Below are 22,411 nucleotides of genomic sequence, written 5' to 3'. Positions count from 1 at the left end.
CCATCTCTACATGGTAACCCTCCAAATCTAAGTAAGTCTGTTGCTACGCGGTAACTCACCAAGATCGATAACCCTCAAAAATCCATCGATGAGATATTATAAGAACGTCTCATTTTTGTAAGTGTTCATATCCGTACAAACACTAGTCTTTTGGCCAACCCTTAAGACCAATCAACTTAGAGATTTCAAGCAAACATCTCTTCAAAATCAATACTGTTAAAAATACAATATCACCTCACATCAAATCACTCAGCCAAATCATAGTCATGCATCTGCTCTACTCAAATCAAATCGTGTACGATCCGTCGTACCAATCACCAGATGCCACTTCGGCATCTCCTTTATCAGTGTTAGCACTAGATGTCAGAACGACATCTCTAGAGGTCCTTACCAGAGTCAGGCTCTAAACCTGACTTCCAATGACCTTCTTGGCTGTTGTAGACACCCCATTTTGACCGTACCCTAAACCTCACATTTTTGTGAAAACCCCATCAAATCAATGAGGTAGGGCCCCAAACTCTACCCTAGGCTAGCTTAGGGTCTCACCAAGGTCCCTGCAAAATTTCATCGAATTCCGAGCGCATTTGCCTAGCGAACGAGATGGGAGAGTGTCCGTAGTGTAAACCAAAAGGGAGGTGGATTATCCTGGATGGGGCCGAACCTGGGCCGAATGGGACAAAATTGACGGGCGCGCCATATCAAATTTCAGCGCGCCCATCAAGTAGTCGTGCCAATATCATTTTCCCTCTTTGCCTATAAATACTGGTTTTATCTCATTTATAAAAAAAAAAGAAAAAAAATTCTGGAGAGAGAACGAGAGATATTTTCTTCCCCAAATTCCCTAAACCCTATTTTCTCCGATCTTCTTCTCCGTCAATCTCCGACCATTCTCCGGCCAATCTACGGTCAAATTCCGATTATCCTTCAGCCATTAGCTCTTGTTCTACATCTTTTTCAACTAGGAAATGTTAGATCCTTTCTATTTTCTTCCAAATCTCATTACAGAAACTTTTAATTTCAGATTTGAAACCCTAACTCCGGCCTAGCTCCGGTAGAGTTCCGATCAAGAGATCTCTCTAATTCTTTCCTCATTTTTCCTTAGATCTGTCACTCAAAACCGTAGATCTGTTCCTTTTGAGCTCAGATCTCGTTGTTTAAACACCATTGAGCACTTGAACCCTAGATCTAGAGAAATCTCGCGATTTCGATCGGTATTGATTATCATTTTGAGGAGTCGCATCTGAAAAGTATCGATTAGAAGTAAGATCTAAAAAAAAGGGGAAAAGCTGGAGCAGAAGATTAAATTTCACTTGATATCATTTGAAGAATAAGAAGAGCGATTTAAGAGGCAAGTATCTGCTTGGATTACTCCGCATAATTTAATTTCATATTTGTTTTAGATGTGATTATTCTGTGGATAATTGTTATACCTAAAAAAATAAAAAATAAATATTTTAAAATCTTTTTAATTTAATTTCGTCTGAGTTTTAATAGATTTGATCTTTTGCAAGCATTCATGAGTTATTAGAGGCATTCCATCGGTTTTTATAACGACGTTTTTCATATGATCTTGCTGCATGTCATGTTTGATTTTTAGATTTATATATATGTTCTTTTGTTTCAATGAATGAATGATTTGTTTAGGTGATTTATCAAAATTCTTGTAATAGAAACATTTTCATCTATTATTTGGATGATCTCGTATGAGCAATATATTTCAATATCTTTATTTTTCATGATCACTTTATCTATTATCCTTCAATTAGCATTAGTAGATGTTTAGTCACACAACTAATGAATAAATTAAAAATATATATATACATGATGAGATTTTGAGTGTGTCAGTTATCCGAATATTGTAGAGATAGCATCTGTTCTCTTCTTGACTGTTAAACATCATTATATGTTGATAATTCTTGTATGTAAAGTGTATTCTTTGTTACGTTAGAGAGTTGTTCATTTGATTTTCTGAAGGTTTTAATATCAAAGCATTGAATTAATTAGCATAGGATTTGAGCTATTATTGAATTTTTACTTATGATTATCCTAACGTAGCAGACATATATTACTGAACTACAAAGTGGCGGAATGTATTTTAATGCACTGGATGAACTGTGAAATAGTTATCACCCTATGCCTATGAGTGTAAATAAAGAATGGTTTATGTGAGTATGAGTTTTGATCAAATTTGGCTGGAGTTTATTGTTTGCTTGATGTACAAACACCTTTATAAAGTGGAGATTTGCATGCTGTTATGTAAAGAGTCAAGTAGTAGTGTTCGATGATTCCAATAGGATTTGGCTCATGATGAATTTTGGTGATCATTGACTGGTGATCGTTGACGCCCATTAAGTGCAATTAAGATAAAAATATATATATTTTCAATAGTAGAAGTGATGTTTTAAATTAGGTTAGGATAAATTCTTTTATTGTATCTTCAAGTTTTTCCTGTTCAATATACATAGAGAGGTCAGCTCAGTTCATAGTACTGCATGACCACCCAACACTCAAGATCTTATTATTGGGTAGTTACATTGGTCGTGGAGGAAGTGCAAGATGAGGTACAATCTCACACTTGAATAGATATATTTAAAAAAGTTTTATATTTTTATTTTTCAATGAAGATTAGTTTTGTAAATACTAATTTATTTAATTTCATATTTGTATTACAAAAAATATAGAAGGAAGAGGATGAGGATGACGTGAACATGATTTTAGCTCTAAGGGAAAGAGAAAGATAACATAATTTCTTTTTACTTTATCAGGGAAAATGATATAAAGATCGAGAGTACGACTGATGGAGATCCCAGCAATGAGAACATGCCATGTGTTATAAAAAAAATTTACTTTTTGCAGATTTTTCTATTCCTAAGGCTGGGCGTACGTCACTTTGATGTTTGTGGAGGAAACCCATTTGTTCGGTCCCCTTCCTGGCCATACTCTCTGTCTCCCTAGCATTACTCTTTTGTCAGACTTGATAAATTATGTAATCACTTGGATATTTGAATTTTGAAATTTTGATTGACGGTTAGGAGATAAAATCTCAGATTTGCATGTACTTTATGATGCTTGGATTCAAATTGCTTGTGTTGGTTGATACATGAAAATTTATTTTTAAATTTTTTCATTTTTAATTATTTAACACTTCTCCATCGGTTTCCTCTTTGCTTCCCTGTCTATTCCCTTTATGCTCCCCATTGCTTCCCTTAACACTTTCCCGTCACTTCCTTTCATGCTTTCCTGTCACTTCATTTAGCATTTTGCCGACCCTTCATGCTTCCCGCTTCCTACCTTCCTGGAAGCGGCCGGGAAGCGTGAAAAATGAAAACTTATTTTTAAATTTTGTCATTTTTAATTATTTAACACTTCTCCATCGCTTTCCTCTACGGCTTCCCTGTCTATTCCCTTCATGCTCCCTCATTGCTTCCCTTAACACTTCCCTATCACTTCCCTTCATGCTTTCCCGTCGCTTCATTTAGCATTTCGCCGACTCTTCACGCTTCCCGCTCCCCACCTTCTTGGGATCCTTCGCTTCACACTTTCACATCACTCTTTGCTTTTTGCACTGGCTACCTTGAGAAAAATACTAAGGAATCCTTGCAAAAAATGAACCCAACTTCCCTTCTTCCAATGAAAGCCATTTTGTGAATCTACTTTCGTGCTGCCACTGCATCGATCTCAGAGAAGAAAGCCCACGAAACAAGGGAGGTGAACTGATCAACGATAAACAGTCCCTACTCAAACCAAACGAATACACCACAAGACGACCATAAGAAGAGACCCTTTCATTGCCACCCTGATGGAATGGTCCAAGAACCTCCACGCTAATTTAAGACTGAAAACCTGCATTTCCATCTGCTGCACATGTCTCTCGGTTGATTTTGCCCACCCACGCTGTTGTGGCTGAGAAAGGTGGGGAACGAAGGCATGAAGTGTCACGCCCCGAACCCAGACTTCGAGGTAAGGTGCACGTGACAGCGGCCACACGCCCATAGGGTCGGCCCTACAAGCATGCAAGGCTCCTTTACAATCAACTATTCTCAACATTCAGAGCGACTAATAAATGTGGAAATTTTAGTCTCAATTAAAGCTCTGATGCAAGCCTCTCCTAGGCTTCTTGGACTAAGGATCGGGAGAGTGACAGACACACACTCAAATGCTCAAGAATTCGGATTCAAGAAAAACAGATTTGCGCAAGTTCGGTAAAATGAGCGTATCTCCCTCGATATAGGTTGGAATGACTTGATTCAAAAGCCAAACTTTTAAGGACTCAAAGATCTACAACTTTGCTGACAAAATTTTGCTCAGAAAAATACTAGAAAGGGCTTGAAATGGTGATGGAAGTGGATGAATACCAATGGACAGGTTTCTGAAAATAGAGCGGGGCAAAATAGAGTAAGATAACTTCAATGGCTACTCTTCTAGGTTGCCAAGGAAGATAGGTAACATCAATTCTTCTAGATTGATGGTTGCAACTCTTCAAGGATGCAAACAATAGGGGAAAGCTCCTACTCTTCAAGGAAGGAGTGAAACTCTTCTAGGTTTCAAGGAAGAACTCTTCAAGGTTCAAGGGAAAATGCACTAAGCAAATTTTCATTCAAATATTCAACTAACTCCATTACATATGTTTGATACTCTTTAAATAGATAAATACATGAGAAAATTCGTTCAAACTAGTCCACTAACTAGTTTAGGGACTCACATACATCATTAATAGTTTTAGGAACTCTAAACACATTAACTAGTCAAAGCTAGCAAACACAGTCTACCAAAATAGCCATAACTCTTCAACCACAGAGCCAAATTAGGACCATGAATATCTGTTGGAAAGATAATTCAAAGATCTACAACTTCCTAGTTAAGCATTGTCTCTGATTCGTCCATCTAAAGGTCCCAAAACGGACTCCAAAAAGTGGTCAGACTCATTAATGCGGGACTCCAGCTCGATAAGCGTGTCCATGGTGGTCTTTATGCTTAATGTATTCAAGTTGGAAATGGGCCTTGTGTTGGGCTTGGATGCGGGCTGACCTTCTCACTTGCTTAGGATGGTTCATCTGGGCTTCAAACTTGTCAACCTCATGGGTTTGGGCTGCATCATTCCCCCATTGTTTGAAAGAATTCGTCTCTGAATTCGAGGTATAATCATTAGTGGAATCTCCCATATAAGATGTCAAATGGCGGACGTTAAACACATCATGTATCTTCATATGGGAAGGAAGCTTGAGACGATACGCATTGGGATTGATGCGTTCAAGTAGTTCAAGTGGACCAAGCTTTCTATCACTAAGCTTGTTGTAGCTTCCAACGGGGTGACTAGCTGGTGGCAAGTAAGCCTAAACAAAATCTTCGGGTTCAAATATGACTTCACGACGCCTCTTATCAACAGCCTTCTTATAGGTCTCAAATTTACTTTCCAGCTTACGATGAACATCTTCATGTATAAGCTTCATTTGAGATACAAAATCTTCAACTTGGGCAATGGGCTTTTCAGCAAATGGAATAGGTGCAAGATCTAGTGCTGACTTGGGTTGTCGCCCATAGATAACCAAGAAAGGGCTGCAACCTGTAGAACGGTTCACTGAACTGTTGTAAGCAAATTCTCCAAGTGATAGGCGGTCTTCCCAAGAACGGGGATTGTCATCAATCAAGGTTCTCAACAAATTTCCCAATGATCGGTTTGCAACTTCAGTTTGCCCATTAGTTTGAGGGTGGAACACAGTGCTATACTGCAGTGTGGTCCCAATACTCTTCCATAATTGACGCCAAAAGTGACTAAGGAACTTCGTGTCTCGGTCTGAAGTGATGGTATTTGGTACTCCATGCATTCTGAAGATTTCTTTGAAAAATAAGCTAGCAATGCGTGAGGCATCCATAGTCTTTCGGCAAGGTATGAAATGTGCCATTTTGGAAAATCTATCAACGACCACAAATATGGAATCCATTCCTCGGTGTGTCCGTGGTAAGCCAAGGACAAAATCCATGGATATATCCTCTCATGGTGCATGTGGTATAGGCAAAGGCAAATAGAGACCGGCATTTGTAGTTTGTCCCTTACCAATTTGGCAATTTCGGCATCTCATAACATAACGATGTACATCCCGTTTCTGATGTGGCCAAAAGTACTTTGCTGAAACAAGTTGGAGAGTTTTGTCACGACCGAAATGACCTTCATTATGTATCTCACCAATCACCTTTTGCCGAAGAGAGCAATCTGGTACACATAAGCGATTTCCTTTGAAGAGAAAACCATCACATAAGGTGAAATCAGCAAGCTTCTCATCTTGAGCATATGATATGAGTTTGGAGAAGTATTCATCCTCCATGTATAGCTGTTGGAATGAGTCAAAGCCGAGCACAGTAGTGCGCATGGTATTGAGCAAGCTTTTCTTTCGGCTGAGAGCATCGGCAACCTGATTTTGTACACCCGCCTTGTGCTTGATGTTGAAGGTGAAATCTTGAAGATATTCCGCCCATTTTGCACGCCGAGAATTTAGCTTTTGTTGACCTGAAATGTACTTCAATGCTTCATGGTCAGTGTACAAAATAAATTCTCTATGGATTAGGTACTGCCTCCAATGCTCAAGTGTGCGAAACAAGGCATAAAACTCCAAATCATAAGTACTATATTTGAGTTTGGCACCATTCAACTTCTCACTGAAGAATGCAATGGGACGTCCTCCTTGACTTAGAACTCCTCCTATGCCGGTTCCGGATGCATCACAATGAACCTCAAAAATGAGATCGAAGTTGGGAAGCGCAAGGACCGGGGCTGTACATAACTTTTCCTTGAGTTGTTCAAAGCTTCTTTGGGCTTCAATCATCCACTTAAAAACACCTTTCTTCATACAAGAAGTGAGTGGGGCAGCAATAGAACTGAAGTGTGCAATGAATCGTCGGTAGAAGGAAGCTAGGCCATGGAAACTTCGAACTTCATGCACGTTTATTGGGGTTGGCCATTCTTGGATCACCTTGATCTTGGCATCATCAACTGAAATCCCTTCTCTTAAAATGTTAAATCCAAGGAATAGGATTTGTGGCACCATAAAGTAACACTTTTCAGGGGCTGCAAATAAGTGTGCTTGCCTTGGCAAGCGTAACACATCTTGAAGGTGCTGCAAGTGCTCATTAGTAGTCTTACTAAAAAACAAAATATCATCAAAATAAACAACCACAAAACGTCCAAGATACGGCTTTAGAACCTGTGTCATGAACCTCATGAAGGTGGAAGGTGCATTAAACAATCCAAATGGCATGACTAGCCACTCAAATAGTCCATCTTTGGTCTTGAACGCCGTCTTCCATTCATCTCCGGGCTTGATTCGGATTTGATGATATCCACTCTTTAAGTCTAACTTTGAGAAGATGGTGGCACCGGAAAGTTGGTCCTAGGCTTCTTGGACTAAGGATCGGGAGAGTGACAGAAACACACTCAAATGCTCAAGAATTCGGATTCAAGAAAAACAGATTTGCGCAAGTTCGGTAAAATGAGTGTATCTCCCTCGATATAGGTCGGAATGACTTGATTCAAAAGCCAAAATTTTAAGGACTCAAAGATCTACAACTTTACTGACAAAAGTTTGCTCAGAAAAATACTGAAAAGGGCTTGAAATGGTGATGGAAGTGGATGAATGCGAATGGACGGGTTTCTGAAAATAGAGCGGGGCAAAATAGAGAAAGATAACTTCAATGGCTACTCTTCTAGGTTGCCAAGGAAGATAGGTAACATCAATTCTTCTAGATTGATGGTTGCAACTCTTCAAGAATACAAACAATAGGGGAAAGCTCCTACTCTTCAAGGAAGGAGTGAAACTCTTCTAGGTTTCAAGGAAGAACTCTTCAAGGTTCAAGGGAAAATGCACTAAGCAAATTTTCATTCAAATATTCAACTAACTCCATTACATATGTTTGATACTCTTTAAATAGATAAATACATGAGAAAATTCATTCAAACTAGTCCACTAACTAGTTTAGGGACTCACATACATCATTAATAGTTTTAGGAACTCTAAACACATTAACTAGTCAAAGCTAGGAAACACAGTCTACCAAAATAGCCATAACTCTTCAACCACTGAGCTAAATTAGGACCATGAATATCTATTGGAAAGATAATTCAAAGATCTACAACTTCCTAGTTAAGCATTGTCTCTGATTAGTCCATCTAAAAGTCCAAAAACGGACTCCAAAAAGTGGTCAGACTCATTAATGCGGGACTCTAGCTCGATAAGCGTGTCCATGGTGGTCTTTATGCTTAATGGATTCAAGTTGGACATGGGCCTTGTGTTGGGCTTGGATGCTGGCTGACCTTCTCACTTGCTTAGGATGGTTCATCTGGGCTTCAAACTTGTCAACCTCATGGGTTTGGGCTGCATCAAGCTCAAATGAAATACATATATAGGTCCATAAGTCTAAATCCAAACAATTCTTATTCGACGACAATCACCTTAAAAAATAACAAAAGTCTCTAACTGAAATAATGAAGGAAAGCAAGAAATCTCCTAAGCTCCAATCCAAGTGCCTGATCTCAGCAAGTCTACTGCCGCTCATCTGACGTTCACAAACCTGACGCTTGAAAAAGCTGGGGGTACTTTTTCTGCATCTCCTCCTTAAGCCATAAGGCCTTACTCAACACATCTGCATAGGTTCTAAGCTGAAAATCTTTTACTCAATGCCTGATGGGCTCCCTGAGTCCATCTTGAAAACGGAGAGAAAGAAGCCCATCGTCCTCCATGACCGATAAGGGTGCAAACATCCCCAGTCTCGTAAACTCAGCCTCATACTCTATGACAAATATTTTCCTGATAGTGTGAGGATTCTGAAGGAAAATGAGTTCTTTAATTTAAAGCAAGGGAGCAAATCTATTATGTCACGCCCAAACCCTACTCTGTAGATATTGTCCGGTTCTGGGTCATCTACCCTCCCCGGTTTTATTTTCCAGCAGCACTAACAGTGCCCAACCCACTCCGCGGAGCCCACCCCTTGGAGATGCTGAAAACGCGTCTACATGGGGAGAGGAGAAATCCACATATAGCCCAATAACTTTTCCTCCCTTTCCAATGTGGGATCTCACAATCCACCCCCCTTAGGGCCCAGCATTCTCGCTGCCACACCGTACTGGATGGGAGGTCCCGTTCAGATACCATTATGTCAAGCCCAGACCCTACTGTGTAGATATTGTCCGGTTCTGGGTCATTTACCCTCTCCGGTTTTGTTTTCCAGCAGCACTAACAGTGCCCGACCCACTCCGCGGAGCCCACCCCTTGGAGATGTTGAAAACGCGTCTACATAGGGAGAGGAGAAATTCACATATATAGCCCAGTAACATTTCCTCCCTTTCCGATGTGGGATCTCACATGAAATCAAGGAAACGGTTTAAGAACGATCACTCGATCACTCTGTCACCTTTTAGTGTGAAAACGCTATAGCTATTGTATCCTTTTCAACTCGTATAACTAGTTTTCTTTTTGAGGTTGCTTATCACAACAGACAATTCACACAACCAATGTGTCTTCATTGACCGATTGCTTTTATTAGAGAGAAACTTTCCCTCAGCTACGGATATATTCCACACTCCACTATAATATTTTAAGTACACTCTTTTTGCGATAAACTCATCCCTTGCAAGGGATAAAGTCAACCTCAGTTTCATTCTAAACATCCCTCTATTCTATCTTTAGCCAAAAGAGCATCCTTCCGTCGATACAAAGAATCTGCTCTTGTCCTAGTATAAATATACCACCCCATATTTGATATCCACACTACTTTTTTACCAAAAAAAACTCTAACACTGTCCAATATCTATAATTTTTCACCATAGCCGAGAATTACCATTACTTCTTTCCTCTTTATTTATTTTTTCTCTAAATTTTCCTCTTATTTTCAAACCTTAACATTTTTATATGCCTCTATTTCAGTTGGGATAACTCACTTGAGGTGCATGCATGAATTAATTTCTCTACTCAGTTGAGGTGTCACAGTTCCTTGAGGTACATGTCTGAGATAGTAGTGTCTAATTCCAAGAGGATCGGTCCAAAAGCCAACTCACTATATATAATTCCATGAGTATAGGTATTCTATAATTGATCTATGAAGACTCCCCCATTGTCTTCAACAATATGAGGAATTTGATTTTCAATCCACACACGCTTGCTACATACGTTTGGGGAGGCATGTTAGAGCAGATCAAATCTGATTATATATGAGTGTTTCATCCACAAGTATTAGATGAGATAGTTAGAGTAGATTAGGCAAATGGTTTATATTAGGATTACCATGTTTATCCTTATCTTTATCTTTTTACCCTGTTTATCTCTAAGTGCTTCATAGAAGCACTAATTATTGTTAATGAAGATTAATCGAGATTAATCATATCATTTATTTTATCAATCAATACAAATTCTAATTATAGAAAAAGCTAAAAGCTGATCTGGTTATTTCCAAATGGCCTTAATGGTTCACCATATCAATGCTCTCAAAATATGTTATTCAAAATACTCTATTCATAACAAACCAAACAATGACCATACTAGACATGAAACGCCAAACAAGAGAAATCCCACAGCTCTTCTTTATTAATATACAAATTTATATCTAACGATTAATTAAAGATATATAATGACTCTCCTCTCGTCGTCAGCAGAACCAGAGAAGCTCGTCGCATGCTCACAAGCGTTTAGTTTTGCAAGGAATCACCATTGAAGCCCCTCTGGAGGAAACCGACTTCGTTAAGGTGGCTAACGTCGCTCCATGTCTTGAATACACACTTCTTGTCTGAGAGATGAAGGACATTAATGGATGCATTGAGCACCTTCCCAGCCGATGGTTCCTGTGTCATGGCCATGTATATTGCTCTCAGAACACCCCCATGAGTCACAACTGTGACACGTTCGCCTGCAATGAAATTTGAGGGGTCAAGAATTTTATTTTTTTGAAATAAATGATTTTAGAGATCACAAGAAGACAGTGAAAAACAGAAGATAATTTTGTGTTCTACAGTTAGACATCTTTTGTGAGGACATAGTATACATTGGAAAGAGTCAATGTGGATATTGTAGACACTCAAGTAACATTCAAATGAGATCAATCAAATGTGAAAATATTAAAGTTAAAGGAATGATAAATGCAGTTGGGTGGCATATAGGTTCAATGGCAAAGAAGATGTTAAAGAGTGGGGATACCCTTGTGCTTTGAAGCAATTTCCTGGAGAGCAACAATGGACCTTTCACAGAGCTGATTAAAGCTCTCTCCTCCACCCTGGAAAAATAAAGAAAAACACAAAAGTACATATGAATTTCATTTTTGTCTGAAGTAGAAAAGGCAAATATTACTATAAGCATGTAATTCTCACAAAGATTTATCATGGCCTAATAGAGAGAAGAACAGAACACTTACTGGGATTTCTATGTCATTTTGAGGTGAAAAAAATGCAAGATAAGCCTCAGGTTCTTTCTCTTGAATCTCACTCCAAAACAATCCCTGCAAGCTCCCTACATGTCTTTCTTTTAATTCAGGCACCACAATGACCTGCAACAAAATATATGAAGACAGTTTCAATACATACAGTTATTATGGTATTTTCCAGATAAAATTTCAAAATCCAAGACATTGGACGATGACAACCAGGTTAAAAATTACAGTATCTATGAAATTTATTGTTTGGTGATTTTGTTTGAGTAAATTTTACTAAAATATTAAAATCAGAAGATTCATTGGGGGTGTCAATAACAATTATTTATATTAATTTGAATCAGAAAAAGAAAAAATAGAGTTGGGTACCTGATCATGGAAATGACACTCTTTGGCAATCATTTCTGCGGTGTCTTTGGCACGCTTGAGATCAGATGAATACACAGCTGTGGGTTTCCTCTCCTTTCCCAGCCTTTCGGCAATCTGCAAATTGCATATTATTAATATTAATCATAATATTAGTAATAATCCTGATGATGATGATGATAATAAGGGATTTGCTAGGCAATTTCACGGAAAGCCATTTCAGGTACGGCTGAGTTTTGCAGGAGAGAACAGTTAAATGAATAAGACAAAATCTGCTATAAAGTGAGCCGTGTAGCTGTTCTCTCATGCCAAGAGTCAGCTGCAAAATGGGTTTCTGCAAAATTGCTTAGCAAATCAAGAATAATAATAATAAGGGAATTGCTAGCTTCCATCGCAGAACTCACTTCGCGGATGGTCTGTTGCATGTTGATGCAGAACGTGCGGTGCGGATCAAATCTTTTATTTTTTATTTTCTATTTTCGTCATTTTATTTTTAGTATTTTTTTTGGGTGCCAAAACTTGTCTATTTAGCTTGATTTTGGTATTTTTAAAAAGGTTTTTCGATACTTATCTAAAGAGCCTAAGATTATGCGATTTGGACTTGATTTGGCTAAGTTATAGACAGTTTTAAAATATGGTAAGTGTCTATTATGGGATTACTATTTTAGGATTATCTTAGTCATATTTCTTGATTTTTTTTTGTTCCTTTAAATAGAAAATAGAGAATAATTGTTAGGCAAGTCTTTAGGGTTGCTATTCTTAAGTTTTGACTCTTTATATGATGTAATGGCATGAGGACAGAAGATAGATTGAATAAAGTTATCTTTGTGACATCTCTTGTGAAGAGAGCATTGGCTCTTTCACGTGGGTGAAGGAGCTTCGCTCCTTTCACTTGTTATATTAGAGTTCTTCTCTAAACCGTGGCATGAGTTTTCATACCCCACGAGATTATTTTAGTCGCTGCTTGTGTTGATCTCTATCTTGGTGTTGCCGCTACACGCACCATGCGTCACATGTCAGACCACCCACCTCGTGAATGGAGACAAAAGTAGTTGTCTTTATTCATGAGGTGGCTGGTTTGGCATGCGACAGACCAGTAGAGAAATGCCTTTTGCAATGGACCGTAGCAAATCCCTAATAATAATATAGGGGAGTGATAAGTCGACCCCATATATCTTAAATCGACCACCTATGTGTCTTTCTCTCTCCTCTTTCTCTCCGCAACCCAGAGGAGAGAGAAAGACACATTGGGTCGATTTAAGATATTTGGGGGTCAATTTATCACTGCCCTGATAATGATAATAATAATTATTATTATTATAATAATAATAATACTATTGGCATCTATACCACTCCGATGGATGTCCCTGGTAGATAAAAGGGTGAACAAATTATGATTATTATTATGGGAAATGATATCAGCACACCAACTTTTTGTTATGGGCACGCTCTAGATTGTTTTTTTCATTTTTAATCAGCTTGTAAGAGTTTTTTGGGAACCCTAATGACTGTTTAAGAGCTCTTTAACTACTAGAAGACAAGATAGGAGAGCGCCTTTATCAAAACATAGCTGTGTTGATATCATTTCTCTATATTATTTATTATTATTATAATATAAAATAAATAGATTCAGATCTTAACTGCGACTGCTTGCTTCCACCCGACCTCGTTCAGCTCCGATTCTAGCTGACCCTGTGCACATAAACAGAAAATGAATCTGAAAATTCCTTAGAAAAAAGAACATGAGCTCTTAATTAATTTTTATATCTTAAACAAGAAGAAATATAAAAATCACCAACCCAAAACCATAATTTTTTTGGAGATAACTTTTGCTAGTTAACAGCATCCATGAATATAATTTTTTTTTCTCTATTTAATTCGGGAGAAATTCAAAAGTGGGTACCACCAATTGGACAATCAATTTCAATTGAAAGTGAGGTCTGATATATGCATAAATATAAGCAATATATCAAACATAGGACCCATACCCATAACTGCTTACTTACAGCTATGCATGCATATCCACAAACAAATAATTGAATGTAAAAGCATTGTAAATCCTTCTAAAGACTTTCATTCCACTTTCTAGAGAAAGAGATTATTTTTGTGGCTCAATCTATTTTCTACCTGAATTCTACCAGAAGCATTCCATGTGGTCTCTCCATGACGGACGACAACAATCTCAGAAACATCATGCGGGATTTCAGCCTGGCATTCGGTATCGCTCGCAATGGCAACCATCGAGTTGATTCTGTTAATTGTTACCCATGAAAAAATAAATCAATAAGAGGCAAAATCGAAGATAATTGGAAAACATAAAATGGATCTAATTTTATTCATATTTAAGTAAAATTTATTTGTTGAGTTTGTTACAAGAAATATAAAACAACATTGATTTCTAAATTTTAGTCTCCTCTTAAAAATAGATCTCTACCCAGGTAAGATTATTTTTTAAGTGTGCAAAAATGGGTTTAAGAAATAAAATATAGTCCATGACATGAATCCTAAAAAAAAACTATGGAACTACCAAAAAATATTTTTGACAAATGTTAAAACTAAAAGCAATTTCTTTAATATTTAATGTGGCCGATTGATCAAAGTTTTTATAGACTAAAAATAAAATTTGAATTACAGGCTGCGGTATCGACTTGTCAAATAATTCTCATTTGTCCAGCCAATATATACCCCATTTCACAATGATTTTCCGTCCTCTATTCAATATTTCTTATTGAAATCCTAATTAAAAATTTACTATTTTTTATGTTCAAAATGTACAATAATGAACATGACGGAAAACAACGTTGGCCCACTCTATATATAGGAAATTTACCTAGTCCGCCAACAAGAAATAGAGTGGGCCAACGTTGTTTGGGTGATGCAAACCACTCATTTGATGGCCCTGACATAGATAGGGTGTGCCGCCCAAAAAGAAAAAGATAGGGTATGTAACCCACCCACCCCCCTCCCCCGCATGCCCCAGACCCCCACCACGTTGTTTGGGTGATTTAAACCACTCATTTGATGGGCCCTGACATAGATATGGTGTGCCCAAAACATCATCTCCATAGGATAATCTTAACCCTTCAATTTGTGGAGGTTAAAATGGACCAGTATAAACATCCACAAATCTATCCATTTTTAACCACAAATCGGATGATCCTAGGGAGACGATTATAGGGATTTGCTATGGACCATTGCAAAAGGCATTTCATGGACCGGCTGTTGCATGAGAGAGCAGCCACCTCAGATTAATTAAATGAATAAGTCAAAATTAATCTGAGCCTATGTGGCTGCCCTCTCATGCAACAGCCGGTCTATGAAACGCCATCTGCGATGGTCCCTAGCAAATCCCATACATACACACATAAAATACAAATGTATTTCGGTAATTACGTTTTTGACTATCACCCAACGAAAAATCCTATACAGATTGAAGTATACTTTGGTGCAGTGGGCATGGGAGAAGTCTCTATGGATGACAAGTTGGCCATGGAGAACTCCATTGAATCGCACGGTTTATTGTTACGTATATATGGTTACAAAGGATACTAGGCATGTTTCATAAAGAGAAATTAATTAAGGTAATTAAAGGGAAAATGCTTTGAATACATGGGTAATTTCCTATTTGTAGTAGCCATGTGTGTAATTTCCAATCTCGAGAGATATGAGTATCTCACACACTGCCATATGAGTTGGATCAGAAATCAAGGGTGGAGGGATTTTCTCTCCGCCCTTGTTTCTTGACGGTCGGGCACCATATAAAATCTCATGTATTCGATATGATACTTTAGTCCATATATGGACTCAACTTTAAAACAATTCATAACTCCAAAAAAAGCACACATCTACCAATATGTACATGGAAATGTAGACTTTATGACTCATAACACCACCCTCTTTTCCGGCATTTCCACACCCCTTTTCGTCTATTTTCTTAAAAATGATTCTATTTCTACTCCATTTGTTTGATTTTCCAGGAAAGAACAAAAAAAGGGTGGAAATGCTGAGAAATGGGGTGAAAATAACATTTGGCCTATACATATAATGTAGAGAGAGAGCAAGAGAGATGATAAGTCACTAGACTTACGATGGCTCATTAGAGAGTATGCAGGTTGCCATTTTAGAGAAGGCTTGAGAGAGAGAGAGAGAGAGAGAGAGAGAGAGAGAGAGAGAGAGAGAGAGAGAGAGAGAGAGAGAGAGAGAGAGAGAGTTTGATCTGTGAGGAAAAGAGGGGTTCAGTATCATTTATTTATAGATGGAGAAGGCCATTACCCACCGACCTCTATTATTGAGTTGGAATAATTGGGCCACACTACATTTCAATGTTTATTATAGTAACTTAATATATTTTTTAATTTTCCTCCATTATTGCTCAAGGAGGTGTTCTGAGAAAATTATTATCAGAAAATAGATTTTACCAAGAGTTTTGGAAGAACTTATAAGCAACCACATGTGTGTTGTCCAAAGTCATTAATTCAATAACGTGTACAGTAGTTACAAAACCCTTAAACTGTGGTGTAGGTTCCTTCAGTCATTCTTGTACATAATATATTTCGGCCACACTACATTTCAATGTTTATTATAGTAACTTAATATATTTTTTAATTTTCCTCCATTATTGCTCAAGGAGGTGTTCTGAGAAAATTATTATCAGAAAATAGATTTTACCAAGAGTTTTGGAAGAACTTATAAGCAACCACATGTGTGTTGTCCAAAGTCATTAATTCAATAACGTGTACAGTAGTTACAAAACCCTTAAACTGTGGTGTAGGTTCCTTCAGTCATTCTTGTACATAATATATTTCGGCCACACTACATTTCAATGTTTATTATAGTAACTTAATATATTTTTTAATTTTCCTCCATTATTGCTCAAGGAGGTGTTCTGAGAAAATTATTATCAGAAAATAGATTTTACCAAGAGTTTTGGAAGAACTTATAAGCAACCACATGTGTGTTGTCCAAAGTCATTAAGTCAATAACGTGTACAGTAGTTACAAAACCCTTAAACTGTGGTGTAGGTTCCTTCAGTCATTCTTGTACATAATAATAAAAAACAAGATTCCATGGCCACTTCTCAACTTATATTTGTTTTTCTCTTCTACCGACTCTATTTTCTAATATATAAGTATTTTTTTAAGGAAAAAAGTCTCTTAATAATAGCATTGTTTGTGTTAAGCAAAACAATGATTGTATTACATGGGCCCATTCCATGTGGAAATAATGTTCCCATCCAAGAATATTTTTGTGGATCACATAACCGACCTATTATCCGTTGGATGATTCTAGAACTTTGATCAAAGTGTGATGAAAACTACATTCTATACAATGTCTTTAAGCTTCATTATAAGAAAAAGATCAATGGCTAGGTAAAGATAAATAGTAATAGCATTTGCGAGTTTTCTCTCCCATAGGAAAATCTAAAATATATAGCAGATTTAAATTTTATTTGCAATTTTGTAAATTTTTTGAAACTAGTGTTGCTCACTTATTTAAATTCTTGTTTGGATATTTTAGGAACTCACTCAACAATTTGTAGACAAATTATATTGATTCAATCTCCAAAAGATATTGTGGGGCAGCTTACACATGGCAAGTTGCAAAGTACAATGAATCCGGGGTATCATTTCCAGAGAAATTATATGGTGGCCGCCCTTTACATATAAAGGGCGGAGAGAGAAAATATCAATCCGGGGAAAGTAAAAAAAGGGAGTTTGACCTGGATCAAAAATCAAGGGGGAGAGTTTTTCTCTCTCGGTTGAGTCACAAAACATTGAGTCAAAGTCATTAAATGACTAATAGCAATTTTTCTAATGCACCATTATATTGGGTTGAGATCTCACCGTTGTTGGATTAAGTGTTAGGATATACATTAAATAACTATATGATTAATCAGGTAGTTGGTTTAGAATAGAAAATGAATAATTCTACTAAATATCAAATATGATGATTTAATTTATATTTAATCATGAATAATGAAGTGAATTATAGGAGCAAAGCTATTTTTTTGTCGGTAATCTGGGAATGAACCTCCGACGTCAGGGTTGAAGAAGATAGTTTTTACCGACTGAGCTAGAGGCTCAGCCCCTTGTGGACCCCGATCCGAGAGAGGCGGGGGGACGGGCCCCCACGCGAGTCTCGGGATCATCCATGTGAAGGAGAGCTCCACCAAGGAACTCTCGAAAGAGTGCCCCTCACAGCATGAGCGGCGATGTCAAGTGAGATACCTCTCGATTCGGGGACCAGCCCGGATTCGAGACGCACCTTAAACAAAGAAAGAGTCGCCATCCAAGGAAGTAGGCCTTGGATCCCATGCTGTGCTCTGTCGCAACAGATAACCAGAGATATAAAAGGTCCGTGCCTGATGACGAATGGGGAAGGGGTTAGGCGCCCCCAATTCGCCCAAGTGCGAGCACCTGGTCTCTTATGCCATTTATTATTAACTTTGAAGAATTTTGGGCGAAAATCATGTGAAATGGGAACGAAGATCCCCGAGATAACGTCTAGCTAATCATGCATGTCTCGGAGATGAATAATAATCACACATAAAAGAAATGAAATAAGTGTCACCTAGGAGTAGCTAGATTCTGAGTGACAAGCCTAAAGAGCTAGATTGGTGTCTAAGTTCTGGTGGACAAACACATGCATGCTACAGCTAAGAGTATAGGATCTGTACATGAAAGTAAGAAAACACAGCAAAACACACAACACAACACGACTCCACACGACAAACTCTAAACTCTAATGCGATAATTGACTCGGACCAAGATGGCCATCCATCTTAGCTGCACTACGTATCCCGGCCTCGGGAAGAATCAGAGCCAACGTAGTTCGGCGACCTATGCTAAACTACAATGCCTAACCTTCTAGGACCGCTATCCTAGACTCGATCAACTAGGCCTGACTAGTTTTTAAAGCTTCTTGCGCCATTACTTAAGTTCGAGTGAATGGTAATTTTTAGGACTCCCTATATGCCCTAACTAATGCAAGTGGACCCTACACCCTATGTGTGACTAGGTTGTGCGTCCTAAGGAAAACCATGGGCTCTCTAAGCGCGTTCTAGTCTAGCCATCGGCTCGACTAAGTGTCTAACCGACCACGACCTGAGGCCTCCTAACTCTAGGGACACTCACACGACCAGACATGACAAATCCACAAGATCAGGACAGACTCCTAACTCTAAGACACCCCAAAAGTCTAGGACTGACTCCTAACTCTATGGGAAGATCTTTTGAAACCGATTTGCAAGGTCATTTTGAAGAAATTTTGTAGTTTTGGAAGGTTTTGAAGTTGTGAAAATTGTGAAAGTTGTGAGAAATATTTACAAAAATGGTGACTGAACTCAGGATGCCAGCAGCACGCCTGAGCTGCCTACGTACCCCTCAGCTAGGGATCAAGCCATCCGTAGTTCGGACTTGACTACTCCTAATGACTCGAGATTTTGAGATCTTTGATTTTTTAGATATTTTTTGAATTTTCAAGTGTTTTTTGAAATGTTTTAGTGTTTTTTGAAATTTTTGACATAAGAGGAACAAAATCCTATCATCATAAAGGGAGGACAGACTCCTGAATATCCCGCAAAGGTCGGACAGCATCCTATGCTTTGCGGGGGAAAAAGACAGAAACACGACTCTGCAAGGGTTGGACAGCATCCTATACCTTGCAAGAGCGGATAGAAGAACATGATCTGATGAAAGGTTGGATGAAATCCTAACCCCTATGATGATAGAATTGGATTCCTGAACAAGATGACTGACTCTCTAGACTAAGGACGGATTCCTATGCTAGTGGACTATCAAACCAAGATAAAGCTCACAAGTAATAAGGAAAAAGAGACCCTGTGCATATTTGGCAAAGGTAAAACACCCAGCCGGGCCGGACAGCTACCTAGCCCTAGGGTGCAACAAATGTGCAACCCAATACCCATAAGGGTAGGGGTATGCTGTCAAGCCGAGTAGGGTGTTCTCCCAAAACCAAACAATGCACAAAAGGGAGGTTTAGCAAGAGAATGAGACTGGGTAAGTCTCTTAGACACAGATGTAGGATAGAGAGAAATGCTAGCAAGACTGGGCAAGTCCCCTAAGCACCAGGATGGGCTCCAAGTAACCTTATCGTTGCCTAAACAATGATAAGAAAATGAGATAACTGACAGACCAAGTTGGTCTTCGACTAGAAGAGGGTTTAAGACCCGTGAGACTAGAGGTAGTCTCCTAGGGGTTGACTCAGGTTGATTCATTAATGAGACAGTGCCTGTCTCCAAAGATTTGGATCTAAAAGACTAGGCAAGTCTTTTGAGAAAATGGAATGCTATTTGGACTATGCAAGTCCCCCTAGAGATGGGCTTGAAATGACAAAGGAAAGAAACCTGAAAGACTTAAACAGTCTCATAAAATGAAGAAAAGATTAGAAGGGAAAACACTACTAGGACTATGCAAGCCCTCTAAAATAATGGGCTCGGGATGACTCCTTCATAGCCCGAGCCCTATGGAAATATGATAATAAAGGGGAAGCAGAAAAACAAAAGGAACCCCGAACTCTATAAGGATCCTAGAAGGGGAAAGAGACAAGAAATAGGGTCCAATTATGAATGAAATTGCGGGACTCATACAATACACATTCTCTAAAGGGAAAGAATAGGACAAATGCCGATCATATAGACGTCCCCACAATGATATCAACTGTTGGGTATGGATGAACTATTAGAGGTTTGATCCTATACACAAAGGGCGCTCGAATTGCCACTCTTAACGTACAAGAATTGAATCGAACGAGCTAGATTGAACATCTCCAACATCTGCTTATTTATTCGACCTATTAGGAATTTTTCATTTTATGGACATTACTTCCCCTTTGGTTGACTGAAAAGAGAATTGAATAGCACCTGGCACATGCAAATACAAGAATAGAAGCATCTTTTACTATTCCCACCCCTCCTGACTAAAGTCAATATGCTGGAAGTTAAACTAAGCAAATGAAACTGGATTAGCTAGCACGCAAACAAAATTGAGTACATGTTTAAGATAACTTGCTCTAACATTAACCGACGGAGCTCTCATAGCCCCCCCCCCCACAAAACATTCACATCTCATTCAAACACGGAAAATACATCTTTTAGGATAAATCACCTCAACATGCATTTGAGCAAACCTCTACTTTTCATGCATTGGCCAACTTAGCACGGTTCTCATTTCCAAATTGAAAAACACGACGAATCTCAAACCCCACCTATAATGATTTCAGTCATAGATTCTATGAGATGATCAAACAATTATTGAAGATGGTGTTTCACACCCCTACGAACGAAACTATTGAATTGTTGGATCCATCAAACAATTATTTTTAATTAATTCCCAATTGGTTATTCGCATTCGAGTTCATGCATTATGTTTGGCTCATCATCCTCACTAGTTCGAATCATTTTGGAATTGGCAATCGTGATCCCAAGTATTGATGGAAACCCAAGAGGGAGGGTGAATTGGGTCCAAAAACTTTGCCAAAAATATTGCAGAATTAAAACTATTTGGCAAAATAAATTTTAAAGCACAAATGAAAACAAACCACAAATGCACAAAAGAGAGAGAGAGAGAGAGAAAGAGTGCACCCGAGATTTATAGTGGTTCAGTCATGACCAAGGACCTACTCTACTCCACCAAGACTTCTTGGTGATTTCACTACGGATTCCCTCAACAGAGGGGAATCAACCCAATTACAAAGATATGAGAGAGGCACCAATCAAGGTTTAATCACTCCTTAAGATATTCCAATCAAATTTTAGAGTGGCTCTGTCTCGCAAGACTCGCCAACCCGGAGAAAGCTCCACGTCTCCAACACTCGCTCTTGAGATGGCTACATGCGTCTCGCTCTGTGGAGATAGCTATTACGTCTCCACCACACTCACCAAATACAATGTTCTCAAATCAAGAAAGAAAACAAATCCCTTTAAAGAGGGTTACAATGTGGAAATGATGTACAAATCAAGCATATGCCCAATTCTTTGCTCAAGATATGTGAGAGGCATCAATCAAGGTTTAATCACTCCTTAAGATATTCCAAATAAGTTTTAGAGTGTCTTGGATCACTTGGAATGAATGGAAAACATATATATAGTGTAAACCCAAAACTAGTCATTTTATGGGCAAAACAGTAATTCCAATGAAGTTGCCAAAACTAGCCGTTACAACTCCAAAGGATAGATTTTTTGACCGCAGCAGTCGACTAGGCTTGACTAGTCGGCTGGCCAAAGGGTCTGTGGCTTTATATAAAAAATTTATACTAGCCGCTCTAGTCGACTGGAGGGTCCAGTCAACTGGCCCAAACCTGGGCCACATTGAGTTTTTCGAACAGATCCTATCGGTAGTCGGCTGGACGGGGTCCAGATGACTGGCCCGCAATGAAAAAACCATCAGTTGAAAAACAGATTAAATGGCCAGTCGGCTTGAGGGATCTAGTCGGCTGGCCCTGCCAATTTGGCACATTTCAAGCTAAATGATATTCAATCTATGGGGTGTGTTCTCTACGCCTTGTCCCACTTAGTTTATCATGTTTAGGGACTCTTTTAACTTATGTTTAGTGCCTCAAACAACCTCAAATAAGAATGGACAATTACAATCTAATTTTGACTTGAACACTACTTGATCTT

General features: G+C 38.5%; 1 protein-coding gene across 1 annotated transcript; it reads right to left on the bottom strand.

Annotated features, from left to right (window-relative positions):
* Window positions 1-10,453: 10,453 nt before the first annotated feature.
* Window positions 10,454-15,959, bottom strand: LOC143882735 (metal-independent phosphoserine phosphatase-like). The gene is made up of 7 exons (XM_077386170.1): window positions 15,860-15,959; window positions 13,900-14,023; window positions 13,414-13,464; window positions 11,776-11,889; window positions 11,392-11,523; window positions 11,178-11,253; window positions 10,454-10,890 (listed from the first exon to the last, which is right to left on the bottom strand). The coding sequence occupies exons 1-7, from the start codon at window positions 15,889-15,891 to the stop codon at window positions 10,673-10,675; spliced, it is 747 nt and encodes a 248-aa protein (XP_077242285.1). The 5' UTR covers window positions 15,892-15,959; the 3' UTR covers window positions 10,454-10,672.
* Between the last annotated feature and the right edge of the window lie 6,452 nt (window positions 15,960-22,411).

Source organism: Tasmannia lanceolata, unplaced genomic scaffold (genome assembly GCF_043159265.1).
Source record: "Tasmannia lanceolata isolate RefF3 unplaced genomic scaffold, GAP_Taslan_0.1 ptg000002l, whole genome shotgun sequence".
Lineage (NCBI taxonomy): Eukaryota > Viridiplantae > Streptophyta > Magnoliopsida > Canellales > Winteraceae > Tasmannia > Tasmannia lanceolata.
Note: the sequence above shows the minus strand (reverse complement) of the source record. Positions and strands in the feature narration are given on the sequence as shown.

Excerpts from the sequence above, each read along its gene's own strand:
- LOC143882735 (XM_077386170.1), bottom strand. The coding sequence starts at position 15,891 with ATGGCAACCTGCATACTCTCTAATGAGCCATC. Across the intron at positions 14,024-15,859 it reads ATACTCTCTAATGAGCCATC|AATCAACTCGATGGTTGCCA; the intron begins GTAAGTCTAGTG and ends AACAATTAACAG. Across the intron at positions 11,890-13,413 it reads GGTGGAAGCAAGCAGTCGCA|ATTGCCGAAAGGCTGGGAAA; the intron begins GTTAAGATCTGA and ends TGCAATTTGCAG.